The sequence below is a fragment of the Apus apus genome, chromosome 5 (assembly GCF_020740795.1).
Source record: "Apus apus isolate bApuApu2 chromosome 5, bApuApu2.pri.cur, whole genome shotgun sequence".
Classification (NCBI taxonomy): Eukaryota; Metazoa; Chordata; class Aves; order Apodiformes; family Apodidae; genus Apus; species Apus apus.
The window spans coordinates 1595193-1617380 of record NC_067286.1 but is presented as its reverse complement, the minus strand read 5'-3'; the positions used below and the strand labels follow the sequence as shown (position 1 = coordinate 1617380).

Here is a 22188-nt window from a genome sequence, read left to right as displayed (position 1 = left end):
CAGCCTCCCTCCCCTCACCAGCAGAGGTTCAAACAGCCATCTCTGCAGCCACCTCCCTAGGCAGGTGGGTCCCCTCTTTGCACCTTATTTTCTCTTGGGTAAGGCAGCTTTCACAAAGCAATGGAACCAACACTGCAGGTAGCTTCCCACCAGAAGTAAATTAATGGGTTGATGCTGTCACTAAAAGCCACCAGAATGGATGATGAACTCAGGATATGTTCTTCCTGCTCAATGAATAAGCCTTCCAAAACTTGCTTGACAGTTAAAGGAACGAAAAAGATGAAGAGACTGGTGAGGAGAAGCACAAGGTATAGCCTTCCTGGGAGACACCTCAGAGAGCAACAGTAGGGTCTGATAAACAGGATTGAGATTCTGTGACAGGCAGAAAATCGTTATTATTTCTGCAGCCCTTTGAGCAGAGTCCTGACTGGCTTGGTCAGCAGAGATGGCCAGAGCTCCCCCAGGGCCTGACGTGCCCACCTTCCCCAGGCAAGAGACCCCCCAGAACACCATGAGATGCATCTGCTGAGCCAGAGGAGCCCGAGTTGATTGGCTGGGGCCAGGGCAGGGAGGGTCATTGCCGTGGGGAAGGCAGGGCCCCAGCCTGGCTGAGCAGGGCCACACTTGCTTTGTGCCACATGCCCCCATGCCTCCAGCCCCCAGCTCTGCCAGGCTCCACATCTCCAGCTCTCCTGCCCAGCAAAGCCTCACAGACTTGTCTCCACCCCAGGCTCCCCTGGCACGTCTCTCCCCTCCTCCTTCATCCCTTTCTCTTCAAACACTTGGCGAAGGGCAGCTCTGGCAGAGCCCTGGAGCCGGCGCTGCCGGCAGCTTCCGACCAGGAAATAAATGAAGGGGTTGGTGCAGCTGTTTAGAGAGGCCAGCAGGCAAAACATTGCATGTAGTAATGAAAATGTGCCGTTATAGGAAAGAAGAAAGAAAGACACAGTCAAAGGAAAGCCAAAGATGAACAGGAAGATCACACTGATCAGCACAGCAACATACAGTCTCCCTGGGCTTCGTCTCTCTGAGCCGCATCGGAGTTTGATGAAGAGAGAAAGGTTGGAAAGGAATGGGAATATAGAAAAAGCAAGAAAATTCACAGTGCTTACACCTTTTGCTATTTCGTTACAGGTTGTAGTCCGAGAGAGAGATGTACAAGTGAAAAACGAAGAGCCACAGAGTCCAGCGAGAGTCCAGAGCAGCCCACACATGATGCCAGACAAGTGCTTTGGGCGGTGGCACCGGTACCAGATTGGGAACAGAACAGACAGGCACCTCTCCATGCTCATCGCTGTCAGGAGGTTCATGCTGGCAAAATAGAAAAAATGAAACACCTCTCTCAGGACAATATGGGCCAATAATAATGGAAATGAGAAGAAACAATACACTTCTGAAATAATGCCTGCTACAATTATAACAAGAAGGAAGAGGAGCAGAGAGAAGTCAGCAATGGCCAAGTTCAGGACATAGACAGTGAAGGGGCTCTTCTTCATGTGGAAGCCCAGGAACCACACAACCACCATATTCCCCACTAGACCACACAAGGAAATACCAGTGAAGACACCTGCAGTTGCCAACACACGAGAGTCTGGTGTGCACACAGGTGTAAAAACTGCTTGAGAGTCTGTATATTGAGCAGTGCTGTTGTTCAGAGAGAGGTCTGTTGTGTTGGGCTCCTCCATGGCCAATGACCCTGCTCTGGGGGGCCACCTTCTCCCTCTCCCACCACCTCCTAGGACAGACAAGAAGGAGAAGGCAATGAGGGGCATGGGCACTCCCAGGACTTGCCATCTTTGCTCCCAGCCCCACACCAGCCCCAGGCTGCCCCAGCAAGGACCCCGTCCCCTGCAGGGCCCAGGACAGGCTCCGTGCCCAGCCCTGACCCTGGCCACCAGGCATCTCCCCCGTGCCCATCCCCAGCCTCCCACCTTCTGGTGCTCCTGGAAACAGTGCTGCTGCAGGAGATCCAGCACACGGGGCCTCCAGGTTCTGCAGGAGAAGAGCTGTGCTGATGAATCTGGGGCCACTCTGCTCTGCTTTGTCCTGGTCTCTCAAGCCTGAGGAGCAGATCTTTGTCCTGAGGCACATCCCGTGGTCAGGAGACACCCCTCACAATCTAATCTGACATCTCTGACAGCTTCCCCTCACATGTCCCATGGACAGCGATCTTGTCAGGAGGAGTTGGCCACATCACCTCCTTCCTCTCCTCCCTTCACCCCCCAGTGTGGTCCCACCATACGAGGGGTTTCTGGCTTCTTCTCTTTGTCCCTGTGCTTGATCAGGAGACCCCCCACATTGGGAACTCACCTGTGTGTGGACATGGAACAGCACAAGGGCTTCACCTGCTGCCTCCGATGAGTTGTGTCACCTTACAGATGGTGTCCTTGAGGCAAGTCAAGCCGCAAATGGGACTTTATCTGCAAAAGTCTTGTCTCTCCAAACCTCATCCATCAGCACCATGGAGACATCACTTTTCTCTGTGTATTTTTATCTCTCCCATTCTCTATTTTCCTTTCTTTCTTCTTCTCTTTATTTCTCTTCTCTCCTTCTCTCTGTCTCTTTCATTCTTTCTTTTTTAGTTTATTTTGTTCTTGCTCTTAGTTTTAATTCTCCAAATTGTAATTGTACCCTTTGTCATCTTCTCTCCACCACTCACAGAATCACAGAATCTGAGGGGTTGGAAGAGACCTGGAAAGATCATCCAGTCCAACCCCCCTGCCAGAGCAGGGTCACCCAGAGCACATCACACAGGAACGTGTCCAGGTGGGTTTGAATGTCTACAGAGAAGGAGACTCCACAGCCTCCCTGGGCAGCCTGTCCCAGGGCTCTGTCACTCTCACAGGAAAAAAGTTTTTTCTGATGTTTACGTCGAACCTCCTGTGCTCCAGTTTGCACTCGTTGCCCCTTGTCCTATCACTGGACATCACTGAGAAGAGCCTCGCTCTGTCCTCCTGACACTGCCCTTAACATATTTGTAAACATGGATGAGGTGGCCCCTCACTCATCCCCCATCACCCACCAGTACCCAGGGGCTTGCCACCCTGGCAGCCCTTTGAGCAGAGCCCTGCCTGGCTTGGCCAGCAGAGATGGCCAGAGCTCCGCCAGGGCCTGACGTGCCCACCTTCCCCAGGCAAGAGACCCCCCAGAACACCATGAGATGCATCTGCTGAGCCAGAGGAGCCTGAGTTGATTGACTGGGGCCAGGGCAGGGAGGGTCATTGCCGTGGGGAAGGCAGGGCCCCAGCCTGGCTGAGCAGGGCCACACTTGCTCTGCACCACATGTCCCCATTCTCAGCTGCAGCATTGTTCCCCTCCCTAGCAGCAGCTTGGTATCAATTCCACGTGGACCTTCATCTCCCAGGCTGCTCCAAGGCTCCACATCTCCAGGCCTTCTCACCAACAGTACCTTATACAGTAGTTTCTGCCACAGTGTCCTCAGGCACGTGGCTGTCCTCAGCACTCATCACTGTCTCATCAAACACTCGGCGGAAGGTGGATTTCATGGAGCCTTGGAGCCTGCACTGCTGACAAATCCCCACCAGGAAGTAAACGACAGGAGCGACGCTGCAATTCAGCAAATCCAGCAGGAAATTTTCAGGGAATAATTCAAGCGAACTTGCAAGGTTGAGGAAAACCTCTACACCGAAAGAAATCCCAAGAGCCAAGAAGAAGATCCCGCTGAGAAGGACAGAAATGCTGCGTTGCCCCTGCTGGCATCTCTGTGAGCCACATCGGAGTTTCATGAAGAGGGACAGGTCAGAAATCAACATCACCAATGACAACATCATGGAAACCACCATGGTTACATCTGTAAATACTGTCTCGTCGCTTTCAGCGACGTTTAAGCTGAGATACCTTGAGGAAACAAGGATTCCAGCAAGAGCCCAGAGCACCCCACTCACAGCACCTGAGAAGTGCTTTGGGCGGTGGCAGCGATGCCAGATCGGGAAGAGGACAGAGATGCACTGCTCCACGCTGATGGCTGTCAGCAGACCCAGGCTGCTGAGGTCAAAGAAGTGGCACAGAAACTCAACTGCAAACGCAAAATCTCTGTAGTAAGAAATAAAACTATACAGGTAAGGACAAGCTGCTGCTACGGTCAGAACGGCCAATATGAGCAGAAAATATAGGAGGAGGAGAGAGAAGTCAGCAACAGCTAGATTTAAAGCATAGATGGTGAAAGGGTTCTGCTTCATGTGGAAGCCCAGGAACCACACGACTATTCCATTCCCTACAAGTCCACAGAGAGAAATCCCCATACAGACACCTGTGAAGACCATCAGTCCATAGGGTAGACTGAAGCATTCGTGTTCAATATTTTCCCCATAGTCCACATATCCATCAGTGCTGTTGTTCAGAGAGAGGTCTGTTGTGTTGGGCTCCTCCATGGCCAATGACCCTGCTCTGGGGGGCCACCTTCTCCCTCTCCCACCACCTCCTAGGACAGACAAGAAGGAGAAGGCAATGAGGGGCATGGGCACTCCCAGCACTCACCATCTTTGCCCCCAGGCCCACACCAGCCCCAGGCTGCCCCAGCAAGGACCCCATCCCCTGCAGGGCCCAGGACAGGCTCCATGCCCAGCCCTGACCCTGGCCACCAGGCATCTCCCCCGTGCCCATCCCCAGCCTCCCACCTTCTGGTGCTCCTGGAAACAGTGCTGCTGCAGGAGATCCAGCACACGGGGCCTCCAGGTTCTGCAGGAGAAGAGCTGTGCTGATGAATCTGGGGCCACTCTGCTCTGCTTTGTCCTGGTCTCTCAAGCCTGAGGAGCAGATCTTTGTCCTGAGGCACATCCCGTGGTCAGGAGACACCCCTCACAATCTAATCTGACATCTCTGACAGCTTCCCCTCACATGTCCCATGGACAGCGATCTTGTCAGGAGGAGTTGGCCACATCACCTCCTTCCTCTCCTCCCCCCGTTTTTTCACCAGAAAGTGCTAATCTATAATGATCCTGTTAAGAAGGGCACTTAGACTCCATAAGGTCCGTTTTTAAATGCCATTTAATTAGGATTAAAACTACGAAGAAGGAGAGAATAGCACAGATAATCTTATGTCCATATCCCTTCAGGTTCTTGGAATCCCAGGTCTTGCAGCACCAAACATGCCCCTGATTGGGGCAGATTCTGTCCATGGAAGGATCACACCGTTATGGTAGCTGAAGGGACATGGACACGGACATGGGGACGTTGTGACAGCAGATCGGGCTCTGCCTCTACATCTGCCCTCCGCTGGCAGGTGCAGGGTGAGGACGCCGGGGACAGCCACTTGCTCCGGGATGCCGGGCAGGAGAGCCTCATGAAGCCAGGTGAGCTGGCACCTCAATCCCACCAAAATCCCCTCCCCAGCCCTCCTGAAGCCCTCTGCCTCCTCCGGGGCAGGAGCGGGATACCTCCTCCCCCGCTCCCCCCACCCCAGACTCAAGGGGTTGCGGGGACACCTCCAGCACGGGGCCGGTGGCGGCATCACGAATATCTGCGGGGTTGATGCCTCTAGATGGCAGGAGAGGGGTAGGGATGGCTCCTGATCTTCAGTCGAGAGTGACGATCAGCGGAGCTGGTCCTGCGCTCCCGGCTGATGGAAAGAGAAACCAGCACCAGGTCGGGCTGCGGAGCTGTCAGAGAATCCGGAGCGTTCTCCAGTAGTTTTTCCTGGGAAATTGTCACACTGATCGACTGCAGGGCTACATCGTTCAGAGGAAACAAGGGCTGGAGCAGCTCTGCTCTGGGGACAGGCTGGGAGAGTTGAGAAGAGAAGGCTCCAGGGAGACCTGAGAGCAGCTTCCAGTGCCTGAAGGGGCTCCAGGAAAGCTGGGGAGGGGCTTGGGACAAGGGCAGGGAGGGATGGGATGCGGGGGAAGGGATTAAAACTGGAAGAGATTTAGGTCAGACATGAGGAGGAAATTCTTCCCTGTGAGGGTGGTGAGACCCTGGCCCAGGTTGCCCAGGGAAGCTGTGGCTGCCCCATCCCTGGCAGTGTTGAAGGGCAGGTTGGATGGGGCTTGGAGCAGCCTGAGCTGCTGGGAGGTGTCCCTGCCCATGCAGGGGTTGGAACTAGATGGTCTTTAAGGTTCCTTCCAACCCAAACCAGTCTGGGGTTGGTGGTGCTGGGAGCTTTGGTGGCACATTCCTAGCACTCTTTGTGGCAAGAAATTCACACAAGGTACTGCTCTCCAGCTTTGCTCCAGGGGATCATGGCTTGTTGCAGCAGACCACGGCTGGCTGATGAGACATCATGTCCTGGAGGCTGTCACCTCCCTGCTGGGGTCCCACAGGGACCAGACAGCACAGTCCCTGCAAGGGGACAGGGAATCTGCTCCAGCCCTGCTTCTATCACACTGATCAAGTCCCCTGAGGGACTTGTTTCCCTTTTTACTACCTCCACAGAAGTTTTCTCCTCAGAGACAAAAGCAGCACTAAGGCTTCAGACTCTTTTGCTTTACTCCAGCCAAGGCTTTGACATCCTGTCCTCCAAACTTGGAAGGGGAGAAGGGAGGAGCTAAATGACCAAAAAAAAGCACCGACTATGGAAAGGAAATATTTCAGGCTGGAGAGTCAGACAACATAGGGTAACTCTGAAGTCAAAGATCATGTTTCTGATGCCACAGAGAAGCACGGAGGGCAAATGTAACCTCTGCAGGCTGAGATGGGAACTGGCTCTGGCATGGCTCCCCAGCCACTCCCCAGCCACAGCTCCAGGCCATGCTGTGAAGACAGGCTGGGGATTACCAGCTCAGATAGCCTTGGCAAGTCAGAGACACTAATTCCTGCACTCTCACAGCAAAGATTTCATAGCAAGTTCATTCCCTGTGTCCAGCACCAAAAAGAGCCTGAAATATGGAAATTAAAAGAACCAGATGTATGGACCACTGAACTTTCTAGAAATGAGGAGCATCACACTGCTTTTCTGCCTGTGTGGGCTGGTGGGGAGTGGGGCCATCCTTTAGTTGTCATCATCCTTTAGTTCCTCAGCTTCAGCAGCAAGAGGAAACCCCTCACTGAACCTGGCCATCCACAGGAGGAGCAGAACATCTCCACACAGTTGTCCCAGTGACTAACCATACACTCCCCAGTCCTAACTGCACTGGCCTTCTTCTGGCTACCTACTTCAGGTGTCATTTTGTCCCTATTCCTAAATTCAAGCTGGATTTCTTTCTTTTCTCTTTCTTTTCTTCTTCTTTTTTTTTTTTTTAATTTGCTTCCAGCCACGTAACTGATCCTGAAGTTTGTTGGATGAGCAGCAACTGGGCTTCACTGCGCAGCTTCTCACTGGTGAACTTTGTCAGAAAATGGCTCATTTCGTGCCATTTCAAAGCTTCTGTCTTGTTTGTGTGGAGGACAGGTACCTCTGGAGCATGGTGCACCTCATCCTAAGGTAGGTGCTTGCAATAGATGGGATGAAGTGTCTGTTGATAGTGCCAAGATCTCCTCGTTCATGCTGGGAGGGACCTGGGCAGTAGACAGCATCTCCCTGGGATGTTTGCAGTTAGCAGAGGTGAATCTCACTCTAAGAAGCCTCCAGTTGAGCCAAACCATGGCAGTGGAGCTGCCCACACATGCTAAAAACTTTCCTTGGGAACAGCAGGAGAGGACCTGGAGGAAAGAGCAAACTAGAACACAGGACATTCAAGCTAAACGTGAGGTAAAAATATTTACTGTGAGGGTGACAACCCTGGGACAGGCTGCCCAGAGAGGTGGTGGAGTCTCCTTCTCTAGAGACATTCCAATAGCTTCTCAATAGCACAAGGAGTTGCTCCTCATGGCCCTAACAGGGTCTTCTCCATAAACAGTCTTGCCCTGTCCCTGTATCCTCTTCCACATGGAAAATCCAGTCCTTGCAGAGTCTCCAGGCAGGGCTGAATTTTTGGGGTTGTTTCAGTTTAACCCTCCTCCCCTTGTTTGTTTGGGGTTTTATTATTTTTTTGTCTAGATGAGGAACAGACACGGCAGGAACAGAAAGAGACCTCGGGGTCACGGTTGCGAAACGGCGTTTGCTCAAGCCAACCATCCAAACAGCCCTGAGAAACGTGGGAGGAACCACCACAGGCAGTTCCAGTTCAAATCCCTCACATGCAGGCGACCCACATGGAGCATGAACAAAGCTCAGTGTGCCACAGAAGGGATGGATTTTGGGAAAAGCCACCCCAAACACATGATCCCTGGTAACGCAGCTGAACATCAAGTCTCCAACATGTTCTTCCCATGTGTCGGCACCCGCTGGAGATGCTCACACAAGGTTTGCCCAGGAGTTGTTGCTTCTTATTCACCCTCACTCTGCTCTTAAGAAGATACACTCAAAAAAAACCCGCCTCGCTGGCAGGAGGCAAGAGCCTCCATGGTTCCATTTTTGTGGTGTTCAGGGAAGAGCAAGCTCATCTGGGAGGCAGGGAAAGCTTGGAGCTGTTGGATGGGACCGATTCAAAGCAAAGGCTCCAAAAAAGGGTTTTGATGGGTATTTCACCAGGCTGTTCAGGGTCCACCCCAGGCAGGATCTCCTGTGCCACCCAGCACAGCTTGATGGGCTGCAGCTCATTCCAAAGCCATCATCCTTATTAGGACACCTCCAACACCAGAACATCTTCTTCCAGGGGTGGTTTAAACAGCTGTTCCCACCATGTTTTCTGCAGGAGTTTCATCTCTATTTGGCTGCTCTGTTACATCTTCAAAAGTCGTCTGGAAAGCAGCTCCAACAGAGAGTGTGAACTTCTTCCTGAAGCTGCCAGCCAAGAAGTAAATGAGAGGGCTGATGCTGCTATTCACGCAGGCGAGTAGGAGAGAAGGGTCAAAGACAAAGACAGAGAAATCAAACAGCCGTAGAAGGAGCCAGTAACCAAAATCAGCAGTGAAGAAGGGGAAGAAGAAGACAATCAGCAGGACCACGAAGCAGAGCTTCCTTGGGGGGTATTGCCAGGAACAGCACAAGACCCTGGTGAGAAGAGTTAGACCAGAAAGAATCAGTGTAAGCACCGAGACGAGGTAGCTCAGGACGAAGACAATGAGCAGCACGGGGCAGAAGTAGAGGGTGATGGTGAGGAGGAAGGAGAGGACCCAGAGCAAGGCACAGGTGAGCTCTGGGAAGCTCCAGGAGTGGTGGCAGGAGTGGTGGGCCCGGAGGAGGACAGACAGGGATGTCACAGCACTGAAGGCTGCCAGGAGGTAGACACCAGCGGTGAAGGTGAAGAGGATGGTGATGTTCAACAGGGTCATCACATCCCACGAGCCCAGCGTGGCACAAAAGCTCCCTGGGCTGTAGAAGATGACAAGGGCAATGGCGACAGAGAGGAGGAAGGTGGAGTTGGCCACAGCCAGGCTGAAGACATAGATGATGATGGGGTTCCTGCGGAGGTGGGAGCTGAGGAACCAGAGGACGGCCCCGTTGCCCACCAGCCCACAGAGGCAGATGAGCAGCGTGACGGGGGCTTTGCTCAAGTCTCCAGCTTCACAGTCAGTCCCGTTGTGGTCATCATCCTCAGGCCTTAGCAGCCTGCCATGCCAACTTCCACCAGGCTGGCTCCAGCAATCAGGGCATGATGTGCTCATCACGGAACCTCCGCTGCTTTTCCTTCCCCCTCACACAGCTGGAGGGACGAGATGAAAAACAGTCATGACATGAGACATGAAAAACATGTCACCAACTCAGCTGTCCCCCACATGAGGCTTTTCAGATCTTTGCAGCCATGGCCCAGCTTCCAAGTGGGGGAGCACAGAGAAATGAGGGACTGAAGAGATGAAGAATGGCTGTGGGGAAATGGGTATGACTGCCCTAGTACAAGAGCAGGTACAGAGGTGGAGCAAAAGCTAAGGAGATGCCTCCTTCCTGGCTTTATACAGGACAGATCTGGAGGAGGGAGATACTAAGATTGTCCTTGGAGATGTCAAAGAGGAAGCAGGTCTGGGGGAAGATGTGATAGGGATTCCCAGGTGCCTAATGTTACAGTTACTATTACTACTGGGTTCCTTCAGTGGGACACTCGTTTCAGTGTCCCCCTTCCACTTCTTCCCACAATATTTATAGGTCTTAATATCCTAAAGACCTTGATTCCCCAATCAGATTTGGTGCAAATTGACCAACAGGTTCAAAACCAATGAGGGGAGGCACTGATTAGGCTGAGGGGGGTGGGGAGGTGGGGGGGAGGTGGGACCAAAACCCACCTAGAAAAGTCTGACCTTCTTTCCTCCTGCAGCCCAGAGAACTTCCCTGGAGCAGTCGGGCTGGAGACTCACAGCACCTCCTGCTCGCCAGCCCCCGCCCCCAGGCTGGGATCTTCACGAGCTTTCCTGGAATTCTTACTTGGAGAACTGGACCAGAGCCTGCCTTCATGAGCCTGTGCAGCATAGAGCCTTCCTCAGGTCCTTCCACAAAGCTCTTTCTTCGGTGTAAGCCAAGCAGGTCACATCCTCAAATGTTCTTGCAAACAGGGAACTGGTGCCTTGTCTTCGACAGTGTCAGGGTTCTGGCTATAATCTGCTCTTGGCTTTGTGCAGGAAATGACTAACAAAGACTCTCAGAAACTAGACCTATGGGAAAAGCAGATTGTTCCACGTCAGGTTCCTCTTTCAGCTCGTTTTAAAGCAACCCTGAGCTCAAAATATTCGTCCCTTGGAACTGGCTGAACTTTTCTCCCCCCTTTCTTTAGGATCCCCTGCGCTACAAGCTTGAGGTGGCACCAAAACTTCTGTTTCTGTTTGGGATCTAAGTTTGCCACTTGGATGCCACGATTTCATGGAGATACTTGACCTCCAAACACACAGTTCCCAAGAGCAGGCTACTACACGCATCAAGGAGCTCACTGAAGGTAAGATCATGGAAACATCAGATGGTTTGGGTTGGAAGACACCTTAAAGGTCATCTAGTTCTAACCCTTTGCATGGGCAGGGACACCACAACTTCCACTAGACCAGGTTGGCCAAAGCCCCATCTGTGCATGAAGAGGAGCACAGGTGGTGGAGAGGTGACTTAGGATTTCAGGAAACACCTGTTTTTTTTCCTAAGGAGAGATGAATGGATGCTGCTGGCTTGGCTTTAGCCACCTAAAAGTTAGTGGGTTCATCTCAACTGTCTTCTACACCCCCTGTGTAGGCAGCCAGGAGCCCTACAATGTGCTCTCAAACAGGCCCAGGTAATTCCTAGAGAGCTCCACGTTGGGAAGCAGACAAGGTTCGGATCAGGGCTCAGGAGTGTGGTTGTATTCAACCCTGGAGAAAAAACAAATCATGCAGGACTTTCTGGACGACATCATTTCATCCTTATAAACTAGAGGGGACTGTCACAACTGGGGTTTTGAAAGCAAGCTCCCCCCCGTGGAGCCAGGAAGGGAAGAAACAGCAATCACCAGGATTCAGACTTTTTATTAAAATAACTTAAAAATAAGTTTGAGGTGAGCCATACCCTTGGAGACCTCCTGGAGCATGGAAATGTCCTCAGCTCGAGGGGCAGAGGCCAGGCTGCTCCTCTCCAGGTGCCCATCTGCAGCTGTAGAGGTTTAGGCAGCAATTCCCATCACAGGGATCTCCCCCACTTCTTGGGAATCTGCCCTATCTTCAAAGACCCTCTGAAGAGCCACTTTGACAGATCTCCTGAACCTGGACTTCCCAAAGCTCCCAACCAGGACGTAAATCACGGGATCGATGCTGCAGTTGAGAGAAGCCAGCAACAGGCAGATCTCAAAGACCAAGTTAATGTAGACAAAGAAGTTGAGGAAGATCTGGACAGTGAGTGGGATGCCAAAGAGGAGGAAGAAGAGAACACTGAGGAAGATGACAATGTACAGCCTCGCTGGGTGGTGCTGCCAAGAGCTACGCCTAAGCTTGAGGAAGATGATGACATTGGAAAGAACCATGACGGGCGTGACAAAGCAGAAGTTGAGAAAGCACAAGGTTCCAAGAACCATCTTGCAGTGCCCAGAGTGACCCAGGTCACAGATGAAGTACACCAGCCCAGCCAGCACACAGGCCAGGGCCCACAGCAGGCTGCAGATGACAGCTGACAGGAGCTTGGGGCGGTGGCATCGGCACCAGAAGGGCCAGAGGACACCCAGGCACCTCTCCACGCTGATGGCCATGAGGAGATAGAGGCTGGTGCTGTAGGTGAGCAGAACCATGGAGTGAAACAGTGGCAGCACCCACAGAACCTCTGGCTGAAAGCAGCTGAGCATGGGCACGTGGTAAATGACAAGGAAGGCCGAGGTGCAGAGGAGGAAGCAGGAGTCGGCCACGGCCAGGTTCAGGAGGTAGGAGCTGAAGGGGTTCCTGGGGATGCGGCAGCCCAGGAGCCAGAGGATGGCCCCGTTCCCCACCAGCCCACACAGGCAGATGAGCAGAGTGACACCACCCGTGACGATTTCAGGGACGTGTTCTGCAAAGCACCTGGTCCCATTGGGTCCATCCCCATAGGCTGCGCTGCCCGTGGGCGCTGGGGACACTGTAGGCCAGTCATGGATCGTGTCGTTGGGATGTTGGTCCATCCCCTGTGCTCACCTGGGGAAAAGTAAGAGATGAGGGCAAAATTAGTGGCTCTCAGGTCTCCAGGACTGTGAATGTCCTCTGGTCATGCAGTCTTGCCTCATTCTCCATGAGATACAACATTTGCAAGCCAGAGAACATAGGAATGAGGAGAGGAGAGGAGAGGAGAGGAGAGGAGAGGAGAGGAGAGGAGAGGAGAGGAGAGGAGAGGAGAGGAGAGGAGAGGAGAGGAGAGGAGAGGCCCAGTCTCATCTCACCAGGTGCAGGAGGGGTCTGTTGAAGGCAGAGTCTTCACCCAGCCTTGGTATCCCACAGCTGCAAACTCCACTCTTCTCTCTCTGACTCGCACAGGAAATTTTACAAAGCTGCCACACCAAAGCCCTCCCAGACAAGATGTGGCCACCAGGAACAAGGTGACTCCATAATGAGGTTCCTCTTATGGTCCCTGTGCAGGCTCTGGCACCCTGCCTCTTCCTCAGCTGGAGGCCAACTGGCCCCTGTGACCACAGCCCCAGGTTTCTGCTGGGGGTAGGTAGCTGCCAGGGCTTGGTCATCACTGCTGAGAGCAGCGGAAGCCACTTGCCAAAGAGTCACCCTCATGGGACTGGTGTTGCAGACCCACCTGCTGGTTGCTTCAAAGGTTTCCTGTTTGCAAACCTGCCATCGTGTGGAGCGTGAAAGCCTCATGTTCCTTCCTCTGCTCCCAACCGCCACGTCCCTGAGATGTGTCACAGCTCCCAGCTCTGTGGGTGTCCACCCTTTGCTGTGGAGCCACCAGCTCCCCATCAATGAAATGATGCTGGACCCAACACCCACTGATGGTCACTTCCCTGCTGGCAAGAGCTGAGCTGGACACCTCCATGACCCCGTCTGCAGAGTAGGAGGGAAGTGGGACAGTGTGACACAGCCAGCTGTCGCATCCTGAGGGTGACACAGACCGTGGGACCTTCCCTTCTCTGACACTGATGGTTGGGCAGGTGCTCCATCCCACCATCTCAATAAATCCCTTCATAAATTACATTTCTTTAAATAATAACAAAGTTGGACCGGAGGAGAACCTCACTGCACTCATCTGCTCCATCCAACCCCAGCTCTTCAGCATTTCCAAAGCCCTCAGGCTCCTCCAGCCACCAAGTGGTTTGCAGAGCAGCTTCAGCTCTTTGGCTGCATTCCCTAATTGTTTGTAACAATGTGAAATATTTATTAGGTGTTAAATGTTGCAAATGTGATAAATAAGTAACAAATGGTCAACAATAACTGCTACTGATAGTGGACAGTCAATCAGAAGATGAAGAGGACAAAGAAGAAATCAGGGGTGGTAGAGAAGAAAGAGTAAATTCATTAATAAATGGTGAAGCATAAATTATAAGTAATGAATAACAATAGTAATAAATAGCAAATAGATACAAATATCAGATACATAAAGCTATAAATAAATAACACTAAATAATAATTGACACCCATCTGAGGGAACATTGGCCCAGGGGATCTGGGTCCTGGTGGCAGCTCCTGACACACCCTGGGACACCCAGCACAGTGACAACGATGACAATTGGATTGAGCACCCGCTTCTTTCTGCCACCTTGTGGCATCAACACCTCTGATTCTTCCTCAGGCTGGCAGGCAGTAGCACCCACTGATGTGGTGACAGCAGACGTAGGGACAAAGGTGACAAGTTCCCTCACGGCCATGTCCCTAAAGGCACCTCTTGGAATCATTTTACATGTTTGAGTTTCTTCTCAAAATGGGGATAAAAGGGTGATATGAAGAAACAAACGGACAGTTTTTTAATTAAACCTGGAATTTTCCCCTCTCCAATGTCCCAGAGTCACCCAGGAATGAGGAGGTTTTCCTTCCTTCCTGGGGCCACCATGGAAAACCTTCATCACCTTCTCCCTGAGACTCTGTGATTTTTGGTTTTTATCCCTTTTGAGGTCATGAGGATCCTGAGGAAACACCAAGCCCAAGCAGAAAGTGGAGTTGGAGGCAGTCTTTGACCATCCCTGCCATATCCAGGGCCAGCTGGATGAAACACCAAACCACAAGACCATGTGTGAGCTGAACTTCATTTCTCAGCATTCCTCTGCTTTCAGCTCCCACTGGGCAGGGTTGGAGCTGAGGGATTTGTTTCCCAGCAGAAACATCTCCTCAAAATCCACCCAGAGCAAAACTGTAAACAATCCTGAGTGGGTAGGAACTAAAATACACATAACAGATAGCAAAGGGTGATCCTTTCACCCAGAATTGTCTAAATAACCCAAGGAAAACTGGAGTATCTTTGTGAGGAGCTTCCAAGTGTCCCAGTGAATAACGACGTTGATGAAGCTTGCAAGAATTCCTGCTGCCATCTCCAGCTCTCCTTGCCTTTGTCCCACACATCCCTCCAACCACAAGTCCTTTGGGCTGCCTTGCTCCAAATTCCCCCTCGGCACCTTCCAGGAGCAGACTATCCCAGCCCAGAATCCTTTGGGAATTTCCCACTGACTGGAGCAATGTGCCAGACTGGGAACAGTCACCTAGTGCAGGACCTAGGGTGCTGTATCCAGCTTCTCCTTCAACCCTGGCAAAAAATCGACCCGAAGGTGGTTTGTTGGGGTTATTTTTCCATGCTAAAGCAATGTTGGGGTGAGCTAAAAATGTCCTGCCTGAGTAAGAGCTGCATCACAGCTCCAGTGATCCCAAAACTTCCTTTTAGATGGATTTCCACAGGCTGGAGGGAAAACACAACGCTGTAATTTTGTCATCCATCTTCTGCAGCTGCAGGGTGGGTTTTACCAACCATCCTCCTCCTCCCAAGAAGGCAGAGCCTGGAGGCACCAGAGCCATGTCCAGCTCCAGGTGAGACCCATCCCAGCTTCCACAGCCATGAAGGGGCACGACAACATCCCAACACTTCCAAGGTGTGGGGTTTTTTTCTTCTCCCTGAAACTTCTCCAAATGCAATTCTGCTTTTGTCTCCAAATTTTCTTAGGATTCCAATCTTGCCAGCAAATAGTGGGGTTGATAGAAGAGATTCAAGGGGTACAAGATACAATCATATATTTTTTTTTTCCCTATAACAAAAGGAAAACAAGTACCCCCAAAAAATCTGTACCAAGAAGAGGGCCAGGGTGACACACAGCAGCGCTGCCACCTGAGGGACTTGGGGGCCTTTGGGGTTTTTGAAGTTAATGTTGCGATTTTATTGTAAAAAAACCTTCTACAGAGAGTCCCAACACACCAAAGCAGCACCAGCACCTCCACCACCAACACCAGCACCACCAGCACCACCAGCAGCACCTCCATGAGCACCACTAACACTGACAGCACCACTAGTAGCACCAGCAGCACCAGCACCTCCAACAGCACCACCAACACCAGCACCTCCACTAGCACAACCAACACCAGCACCTCCACCAGCACCACCAACATTGCCAGCACGACCAACACCAGCACCTCCACCACCAGCACCTCCACCAGCACAACCAACACCAGCACCTCCACTAGTACCACCAACAATGCCAGCACCACCAGCACCACCAACACCAGCACCAACACCACCAACACCAGCACCTCCACCATCACTACCAACATTGCCAGCACCACCAACACCAGCACTTCCCCACCAACACCAGCACCTCCACCAGCACCACCACCACCACCAGCACCACCAACAGCACCACCAGCATTACCAGCACCACCAGCACCACCACCAGCATGGTGCTCTGCTCCTGGAGGAGCCATGCCAAGGCTACTGAGGTCCAAGGAGAAATGAAGAAGGGCAGAAACCTGGCAGGAGGGGGAAGGCAGCCAGGGAACGGGTCGTTATCCAGGAAGGAATGTTTCTAATCAGGACAACATGAAGAGCCATTCACAAAATTTTGGCAAAAGCCACTTCCTTTGTGGGGAAAAAAAACCAGGGCAGGATAAATACCAGCAAGAAAGCCAAGCTGTGACTCAGCCGCCGTCCCAAACTGTCCCCAACACTCCCACTGCAGGGACACACCAGGGAGAGAAGTTGGTGGGATGAGAGCAGGAACTTTCTGGTGACTGAGAGGACTTTCTTCTTCATGTAACTGCCCCAGGAGGATCTACTTCAGGATATGGAAGCGTGAGGTGCCAAGAGACCGATGCTGACCAAGCCCAGCCCCTCTGGAAGGACAGCCCTTGCCTGCTGCTTCACCACAGCTAACAGGTAACTGCAACGTTCTTCTTCATCCCTACCCCACCTTCCTCTCCTCCTGCATCCACTGCCAGAAGCCACTTTTGCCCTCTCCTGGTCACCAGAAACTCTCTGCCCAGATCCTCTACCTGTTGCCCTACGTTTGCCTTCTGCATCTCCTGGTGAACCTCTCCCTTCCTCCTCTCCCTCTGCCATCCCCCAGTATCCACCAGCTTCCTCCCCTACACATCCCACTTGCCCTCCACTGATGGTAGATACCTTCAGCTGATGCTGGGTGCCCACCACTGAGGGTAGGTACCATCCACTGAGGGTGGGTGCCCTGCACTGAGGGTAGATGCCCTCCAGTGAGGGTAGGTGCCCACCACTGATGCCTTCCCAGTGCAGGGAGCTGGTGAGGGGCCTCACAGCTCAGCTCCAGCTTCTCCAAGCCACCAACTGCCCACTCTTCCCACAGCCATCCCACCAGCTGGCCAGTGTCCATCCATGGAGGTGAAGCAGACACCCCCACCTTCCTTATCGCCCTCACTGACCACCGATGAAGATGACCTGTGCACGATAGAGGTCCCTGCCATGGCCATGGACTGTGTCACTCTGCTCATCGGGCTCTGTGGGCTGGTGGGCAACGGGGCTGTCCTCTGGCTCCTGGGCTTCCGCATCCGCAGGAACCCCGTCACCGTCTACATCCTCAACCTGGCCATCTCTGACTTCACCTTCCTCCTCTTCATGCTCACCTCATCCCTCCTCTACATGCTGGAGAACTTCTACTGCTCTACTGCCTTCCTGAAGTACCTACAGCCGCTTTTCCTGCTCTCGCTCTTCTCCTACAACATGGGCCTGTATCTCCTCACAGCCATCAGCATCGAGAGGTGTGCGTCCGTCCTCTGCCCCAGCAACAGCCGCCCCCAGTGGTTGTCAGCGGTGGTGTGTGCCCTGCTCTGGGCCCTCTCCATCGCTGTCGTTGCTGCAGTGTCTTCTCTGTGCCTGGCACACCACCATGAGCACTGCCAGGTGGCTCTCATCTCCATGTACGCCCTTGACTTCCTCATCTTTGCCCCACCCATGGTGATTTCCAAAGTGATCCTGTTCTTTAATGTCCTCTGTGTCTCCCAGGAGCCCCAACCCAAGAGGCTCTACATCGTTATCTCCCTCACTGTCCTCTTCTTCCTCCTCTTCGCTCTTCCCCTCAGCATCTGGAGTTTCCTGCAGCAGTTTGGCTACTACTTCATGTCCTCCCAGGTGGTTTTCCTGCTCGCCTGCATCAACAGCAGCATCAATCCCTTCATCTACTTCTTGGTGGGCAGCTGCCAGCGGTGCTGCTCCTGGGTGTCCCTCCAGGTGGCCTTTCAGAGAGTCTTTGAGGAGGCAGCAGAAAGCACAGCCTGCAGCAATGGTACCACCATGGACATGCTGAGCCCAGCCTGTTGAAGTCTTTCCACCACCCTGCTAAAGTCCCCAGGAGAGCAGCTGAGGGTTTCCTTGAGTAACCACCTCAATAAACACCTGCGGGGTTTGCCCCAATATCACCTTCTTGTGTTGTCACTGTCACTGTCCCCTGTGGAAGAGGACAGCAGGGGCATTGCCAGGACCCATGTGGGGAGGGACACTGGGTTTCCCCCCTCCCTGCCAGCCCACCTGAGCTCCGAGGGCACTAAACCCCAGGGCAACCTGCCCCAGAGGACCATGTTCCCAAATATACCCTGGGTTTGGGAAGGGCATTTCCTTTGGCAGATGTACAGAGTCCCACCGGGATGTCCTAACCCTACTCCCCACCCTGTGTCCCATGTCTCTGAGCTCCCCTGGCGTCGGTGAGCTGGACCTTTCTCCTTCTTCAGCAGGCTGGGATGGCACAGAGCAAGGGAAGGAGGAATCCCTGCTCCCCAGCCTGGCCACCACCTTCCAGGAGCAGGATGCCACGTTTGTTGGCCACCACGGGCTCCACCAGGTGTCACTCGCCTCCCTGTGGCTTTCCCAAGATCCAACCGGTCGCAAAGCCTCTTGTGACAGCGGTCACAAGGGTGGGGAGATGGTGTCCGAGCCGGTGACCGTGTGTCGTGTGGCTCCGGACCAAACGCCATCGCCCCGGGCCTCAGTTTCCCCAGCGCCATCTCGGGGACAGGAGGAAGGGACATTGCCCATCCCTGGGGGACACACAGCGGGCTGCTGGGTGCAGCCTCCTCCCCTGCTGCCCTGGTGGCACTTCTGGGGCTGGTGCTGCTCCTGTCCTGCTGAGTGCAGACCCGCAACATGTCCCGCACCTCCTCAGCAGCCCCACCACCCCCCACACCTCCAATACCAACCCTACCATGTCCTGCATCCCCCTTGCAGCCCCACCACCTCCTGCACCCCCCAGCCCACCCCACCACCCCCCACACCTCCTCAGCAGCCCCACCACCTCCCACACCTCCAATACCAATCCTACCATGTCCTGCAGCCCCACCACCTCCTGCACCCCCCAGCCCACCCCACCACCTCCCACACCTACCCACCAGCCCCACCCCATCCCACACACCCCGGCCACCCCATCCATGCCCCACACTTTCCCACCAGCCCCACCACCCCATACCCCCCGCCCAACCCAAGCCCGAGTCTCCAGTGTCTCCAAAGAGGCTGCTCACCCTGGGCCACCCCATAAGGTTTTGGGGGCTGTTCCTGGAAAGCCCCCCAACTCCGGCAGAGGTTCACACACACGCCCCGATGTCCCAGCCCCCCGTACACACACCCCGCCCCCGGAGAGGAACGAGAGGCGGAGGGTGGGGGCAGCTTCTTTTATTGGGGCAGGAGGAGCGGGGCCGGGAGCCCTGCGGGAAGGAGCGGGGGGGGCGGGACGGGGAGAGGGAGACGATGGGAGGGGATAGGAACTGGAGGAGGATGGATTTGGGATGGGGTGTGGATGGGATGGGGACAGGATGGGGATAGGACGGGGATGGGATGGGGATAGGACGGGGAGGGGATTGGGAGGGAATGGGGATAGCGACAGAATGGGGATAGGGACAGGATGGGGATAGGATGGGGATGGGATGGGGACAAGATAGGAATAGGATGAGGATAGGGAAAGATAGGATGGGGACAGGATGGGGATAGGACAGGGATGGGGAGGGGATTGGGAGGGAATGGGGATAGCGACAGAATGGGGATAGGGACAGGATGGGGATAGGATGGGGATGGGATGGGGATGGGATGGGGACAAGATAGGAATAGGATGAGGATAGGGAAAGATAGGATGGGGACAGGATGGGGATAGGACAGGGATGGGATGGGAATAGGATGGGGAGGGGATGGGGAGGGAATGGGGATAGGGACAGGATGGGAATGGGATGGGGATAGAGAAAGACGGGATGGGGACAGGATGGGGATAGGATGGGGATGGGGAAAGATGGGATGGGGACAGGATAGCATAAGGGATGGGATGTGTCCTGACAAACAGCCACAATAAGGTGCCCTCCAGGACAATCCAAGAGCAAGGGTGGGCAGCTGAACATGAATAGCTGGGGTGGGCAGCATGCCTGGTGTGACCACGGTGGCTGCTCAGCTGGAGATCGTGGTGAGCCCGGTCTCCTCAAAGACCCTCTGGAAGGCCACCTGGAGGGACACCCAGGAGCAGTGTCGCCGGCAGCTGCCCACCAAGAAGTAGATGAAGGGATTGATGCTGCTGCTGATACAGGCGAGCAGGAAAACCACCTGGGAGGACATGAAGGAGTAGCCAAACTGCTGCAGGAAACTCCAGATGCTGAGGGGAAGAGCGAAGAGGAGGAAGAAGAAGACAGTGAGGGAGATAACAATGTAGAGCCTCTTGGGTTGGGGCTCCTGGGAGACACAGAGGACCTTAAAGAACAGGATCACTTTGGAAATCACCATGGGTGGGGCAAAGATGAGGAATTCAACGGCATACATGGAGATGAGAGCCGTCTGGCAGTGCTCCTGCTGGTGTGCCAGGCACAGAGAAGACACTGCAGCAATGACAGCGATGGAGAGGGCCCAGAGCAGGGCACACACCACCGCTGACAACCACTGGGGGCGGCGGCACCGGTACCAGAGTGGGAAGACGACAGACGCACACCTCTCGATGCTGATGGCTGTGAGGAGATACAGGCCCATGTTGTAGGAGAAGAGCGAGAGCAGGAAAAGCGGCTGTAGGTACTTCAGGAAGCCAGTAGAGCAGTAGAAGTTTTCCAGCATGTTGAGGAGGGATGAGGTGAGCATGAAGAGGAGGAAGGTGAAGTCAGAGATGGCCAGGTTGAGGATGTAGACGGTGACGGGGTTCCTGCGGATGCGGAAGCCCAGGAGCCAGAGGACAGCCCCGTTGCCCACCAGCCCACAGAGCCCGATGAGCAGAGTGACACAGTCCATGGCCATGGCAGGGACCTCTATCGTGCACAGGTCGTCTTCATCGGTGGTCGGTGAGGGCGATAAGGAAGGTGGGGGTGTCTGCTTCACCTCCATCGGTGGGAAGGTGGGCGTCGGTCCCCAGCTGAGGTCAGAGCAGACAGGGAATTAGTGGGACCCCAAGAGCAAGAAGGATGTGTCGGGGAGAGAGGTCATGGAGATGTGGCCCAGAAGGGCTGGGGACAGGGGGGTGACAGGAGGGCTGGGAAGGTATCTCTTTGCCAGTGATGGGTTGGGGGGTAATGAGGTTTGTGGAGGAGAGGTTGAGGGGCTTCAGGGACCCTGAGGAAGCAGTGAGAGGGTGTCTGGGGAGATACAAGCAGCTCCCCAGGGTGGGCTCCATCCCACTTCCTTACCTTTCCTGTATGTCCAAGCAGAGAACACTCCCTCCCTCCGGCTCTCCTTGCCACGATCTTCTCAGATGAGGAGAACCGAGGTCTCCACGTTGTGGGAAGACCTGAGCAGCCTGTCTCCTCCAAACCCAGCTGCTCTTTGGGGCGTTTCTGCAAGATCACAGGTCAGGCTGAGCAGTCTCAAAAGACACTGGCTGCATCACCGAGCTTCTTCTCCGGACAAATTCCTCTTGGTCTTGCGGGAAAGGAAATGCTCTGCCTGCAGGAAATACCCCAGGGGATGAAGTCTGCAGCAGCTCCATCTTGCTGTGAAATAATCTTGATGCTTTTAGAATTCAACCTGATATCTCATTACACCGGTCATTACCACCTTTCTAATTGTTTTATTGCCCTTCAGTAGTGTCTGCCCCCCCACCATTTCCCACCCCTGCTTTGATGGATGAATTCATCCTTCTGAAATTGTTTGTTACCATGTGCATTTGCCTTCCAGCCTCCTGGCATGTCAACCACTGCTGGTTCTTCTCCATCTTTGTCATCCATGGGGCCTGGGTGGGAATTTGGTGTTGGAGCCACTGGTTTGGACTTTCTCCAGCTGATCTGGGAGCTGTGGTGACCACCTGGATGGGCTGGTGCCCACCAAGGGACATGGTGAGGGTTGGTGGTGGGAGAGCTGGGGATGAGACAGCCATGGGAGTTGGGGGGCACAGCAGGGAATGACTGGTGTCCCCCCTGTGTCTCCCTACACCAGAAGTGCCCATTCACCCCCCACTAGGGCCTTGGGGTGGTACTGAATGGAGGGGAGGGGGCCTTGAGAACCTGGAGGTG

At 53.9% G+C, this 22188-nt stretch overlaps 6 protein-coding genes across 7 annotated transcripts; 1 reads left to right on the top strand and 5 right to left on the bottom strand.

Moving 5' to 3' along the window:
* Nucleotides 1-707: 707 nt before the first annotated feature.
* LOC127385311 (mas-related G-protein coupled receptor member A6-like) lies at nt 708-1685 on the bottom strand. Its single transcript, XM_051620958.1, has one exon. The coding sequence runs from the start codon at nt 1683-1685 to the stop codon at nt 708-710; it is 978 nt and encodes a 325-aa protein (XP_051476918.1).
* Nucleotides 1686-3410: 1725 nt separating this feature from the next.
* On the bottom strand, nt 3411-4391 carry LOC127385310 (mas-related G-protein coupled receptor member D-like). The gene has a single exon (XM_051620957.1). The coding sequence runs from the start codon at nt 4389-4391 to the stop codon at nt 3411-3413; it is 981 nt and encodes a 326-aa protein (XP_051476917.1).
* A 3250-nt stretch (nt 4392-7641) lies between these two features.
* LOC127385229 (mas-related G-protein coupled receptor member A2-like) lies at nt 7642-10409 on the bottom strand. Of its 2 annotated transcripts, none has more exons than XM_051620826.1 (2): nt 10295-10409; nt 7642-9581 (listed from the first exon to the last, which is right to left on the bottom strand). In XM_051620826.1, the coding sequence occupies exon 2, from the start codon at nt 9541-9543 to the stop codon at nt 8599-8601; it is 945 nt and encodes a 314-aa protein (XP_051476786.1). In that variant the 5' UTR covers nt 9544-9581; nt 10295-10409; the 3' UTR covers nt 7642-8598. The 2 variants fall into 2 exon arrangements, with proteins under 2 accessions (XP_051476786.1, XP_051476787.1); XM_051620827.1 differs by lacking the exon at nt 10295-10409 and adding an exon at nt 10156-10172.
* Nucleotides 10410-11486: 1077 nt separating this feature from the next.
* Nucleotides 11487-12467, bottom strand: LOC127385309 (mas-related G-protein coupled receptor member H-like). The gene has a single exon (XM_051620956.1). The coding sequence runs from the start codon at nt 12465-12467 to the stop codon at nt 11487-11489; it is 981 nt and encodes a 326-aa protein (XP_051476916.1).
* A 4083-nt stretch (nt 12468-16550) lies between these two features.
* On the top strand, nt 16551-18074 carry LOC127385230 (mas-related G-protein coupled receptor member H-like). Its single transcript, XM_051620828.1, has 2 exons — nt 16551-16639; nt 17082-18074. The coding sequence occupies exon 2, from the start codon at nt 17111-17113 to the stop codon at nt 18050-18052; it is 942 nt and encodes a 313-aa protein (XP_051476788.1). The 5' UTR covers nt 16551-16639; nt 17082-17110; the 3' UTR covers nt 18053-18074.
* A 1856-nt stretch (nt 18075-19930) lies between these two features.
* LOC127385238 (mas-related G-protein coupled receptor member H-like) lies at nt 19931-21455 on the bottom strand. Its single transcript, XM_051620841.1, has 2 exons — nt 21367-21455; nt 19931-21095 (listed from the first exon to the last, which is right to left on the bottom strand). The coding sequence occupies exon 2, from the start codon at nt 21065-21067 to the stop codon at nt 20153-20155; it is 915 nt and encodes a 304-aa protein (XP_051476801.1). The 5' UTR covers nt 21068-21095; nt 21367-21455; the 3' UTR covers nt 19931-20152.
* Nucleotides 21456-22188: the final 733 nt, after the last annotated feature.

Coding starts and splice junctions, on each gene's coding strand:
- LOC127385229 (XM_051620826.1), bottom strand. CDS start 9,543: ATGAGCACATCATGCCCTGATTGCTGGAGCCAGCCTGGTGGAAGTTGG.
- LOC127385238 (XM_051620841.1), bottom strand. CDS start 21,067: ATGGAGGTGAAGCAGACACCCCCACCTTCCTTATCGCCCTCACCGACC.
- LOC127385311 (XM_051620958.1), bottom strand. CDS start 1,685: ATGGAGGAGCCCAACACAACAGACCTCTCTCTGAACAACAGCACTGCT.
- LOC127385310 (XM_051620957.1), bottom strand. CDS start 4,391: ATGGAGGAGCCCAACACAACAGACCTCTCTCTGAACAACAGCACTGAT.
- LOC127385309 (XM_051620956.1), bottom strand. CDS start 12,467: ATGGACCAACATCCCAACGACACGATCCATGACTGGCCTACAGTGTCC.
- LOC127385230 (XM_051620828.1), top strand. CDS start 17,111: ATGGAGGTGAAGCAGACACCCCCACCTTCCTTATCGCCCTCACTGACC.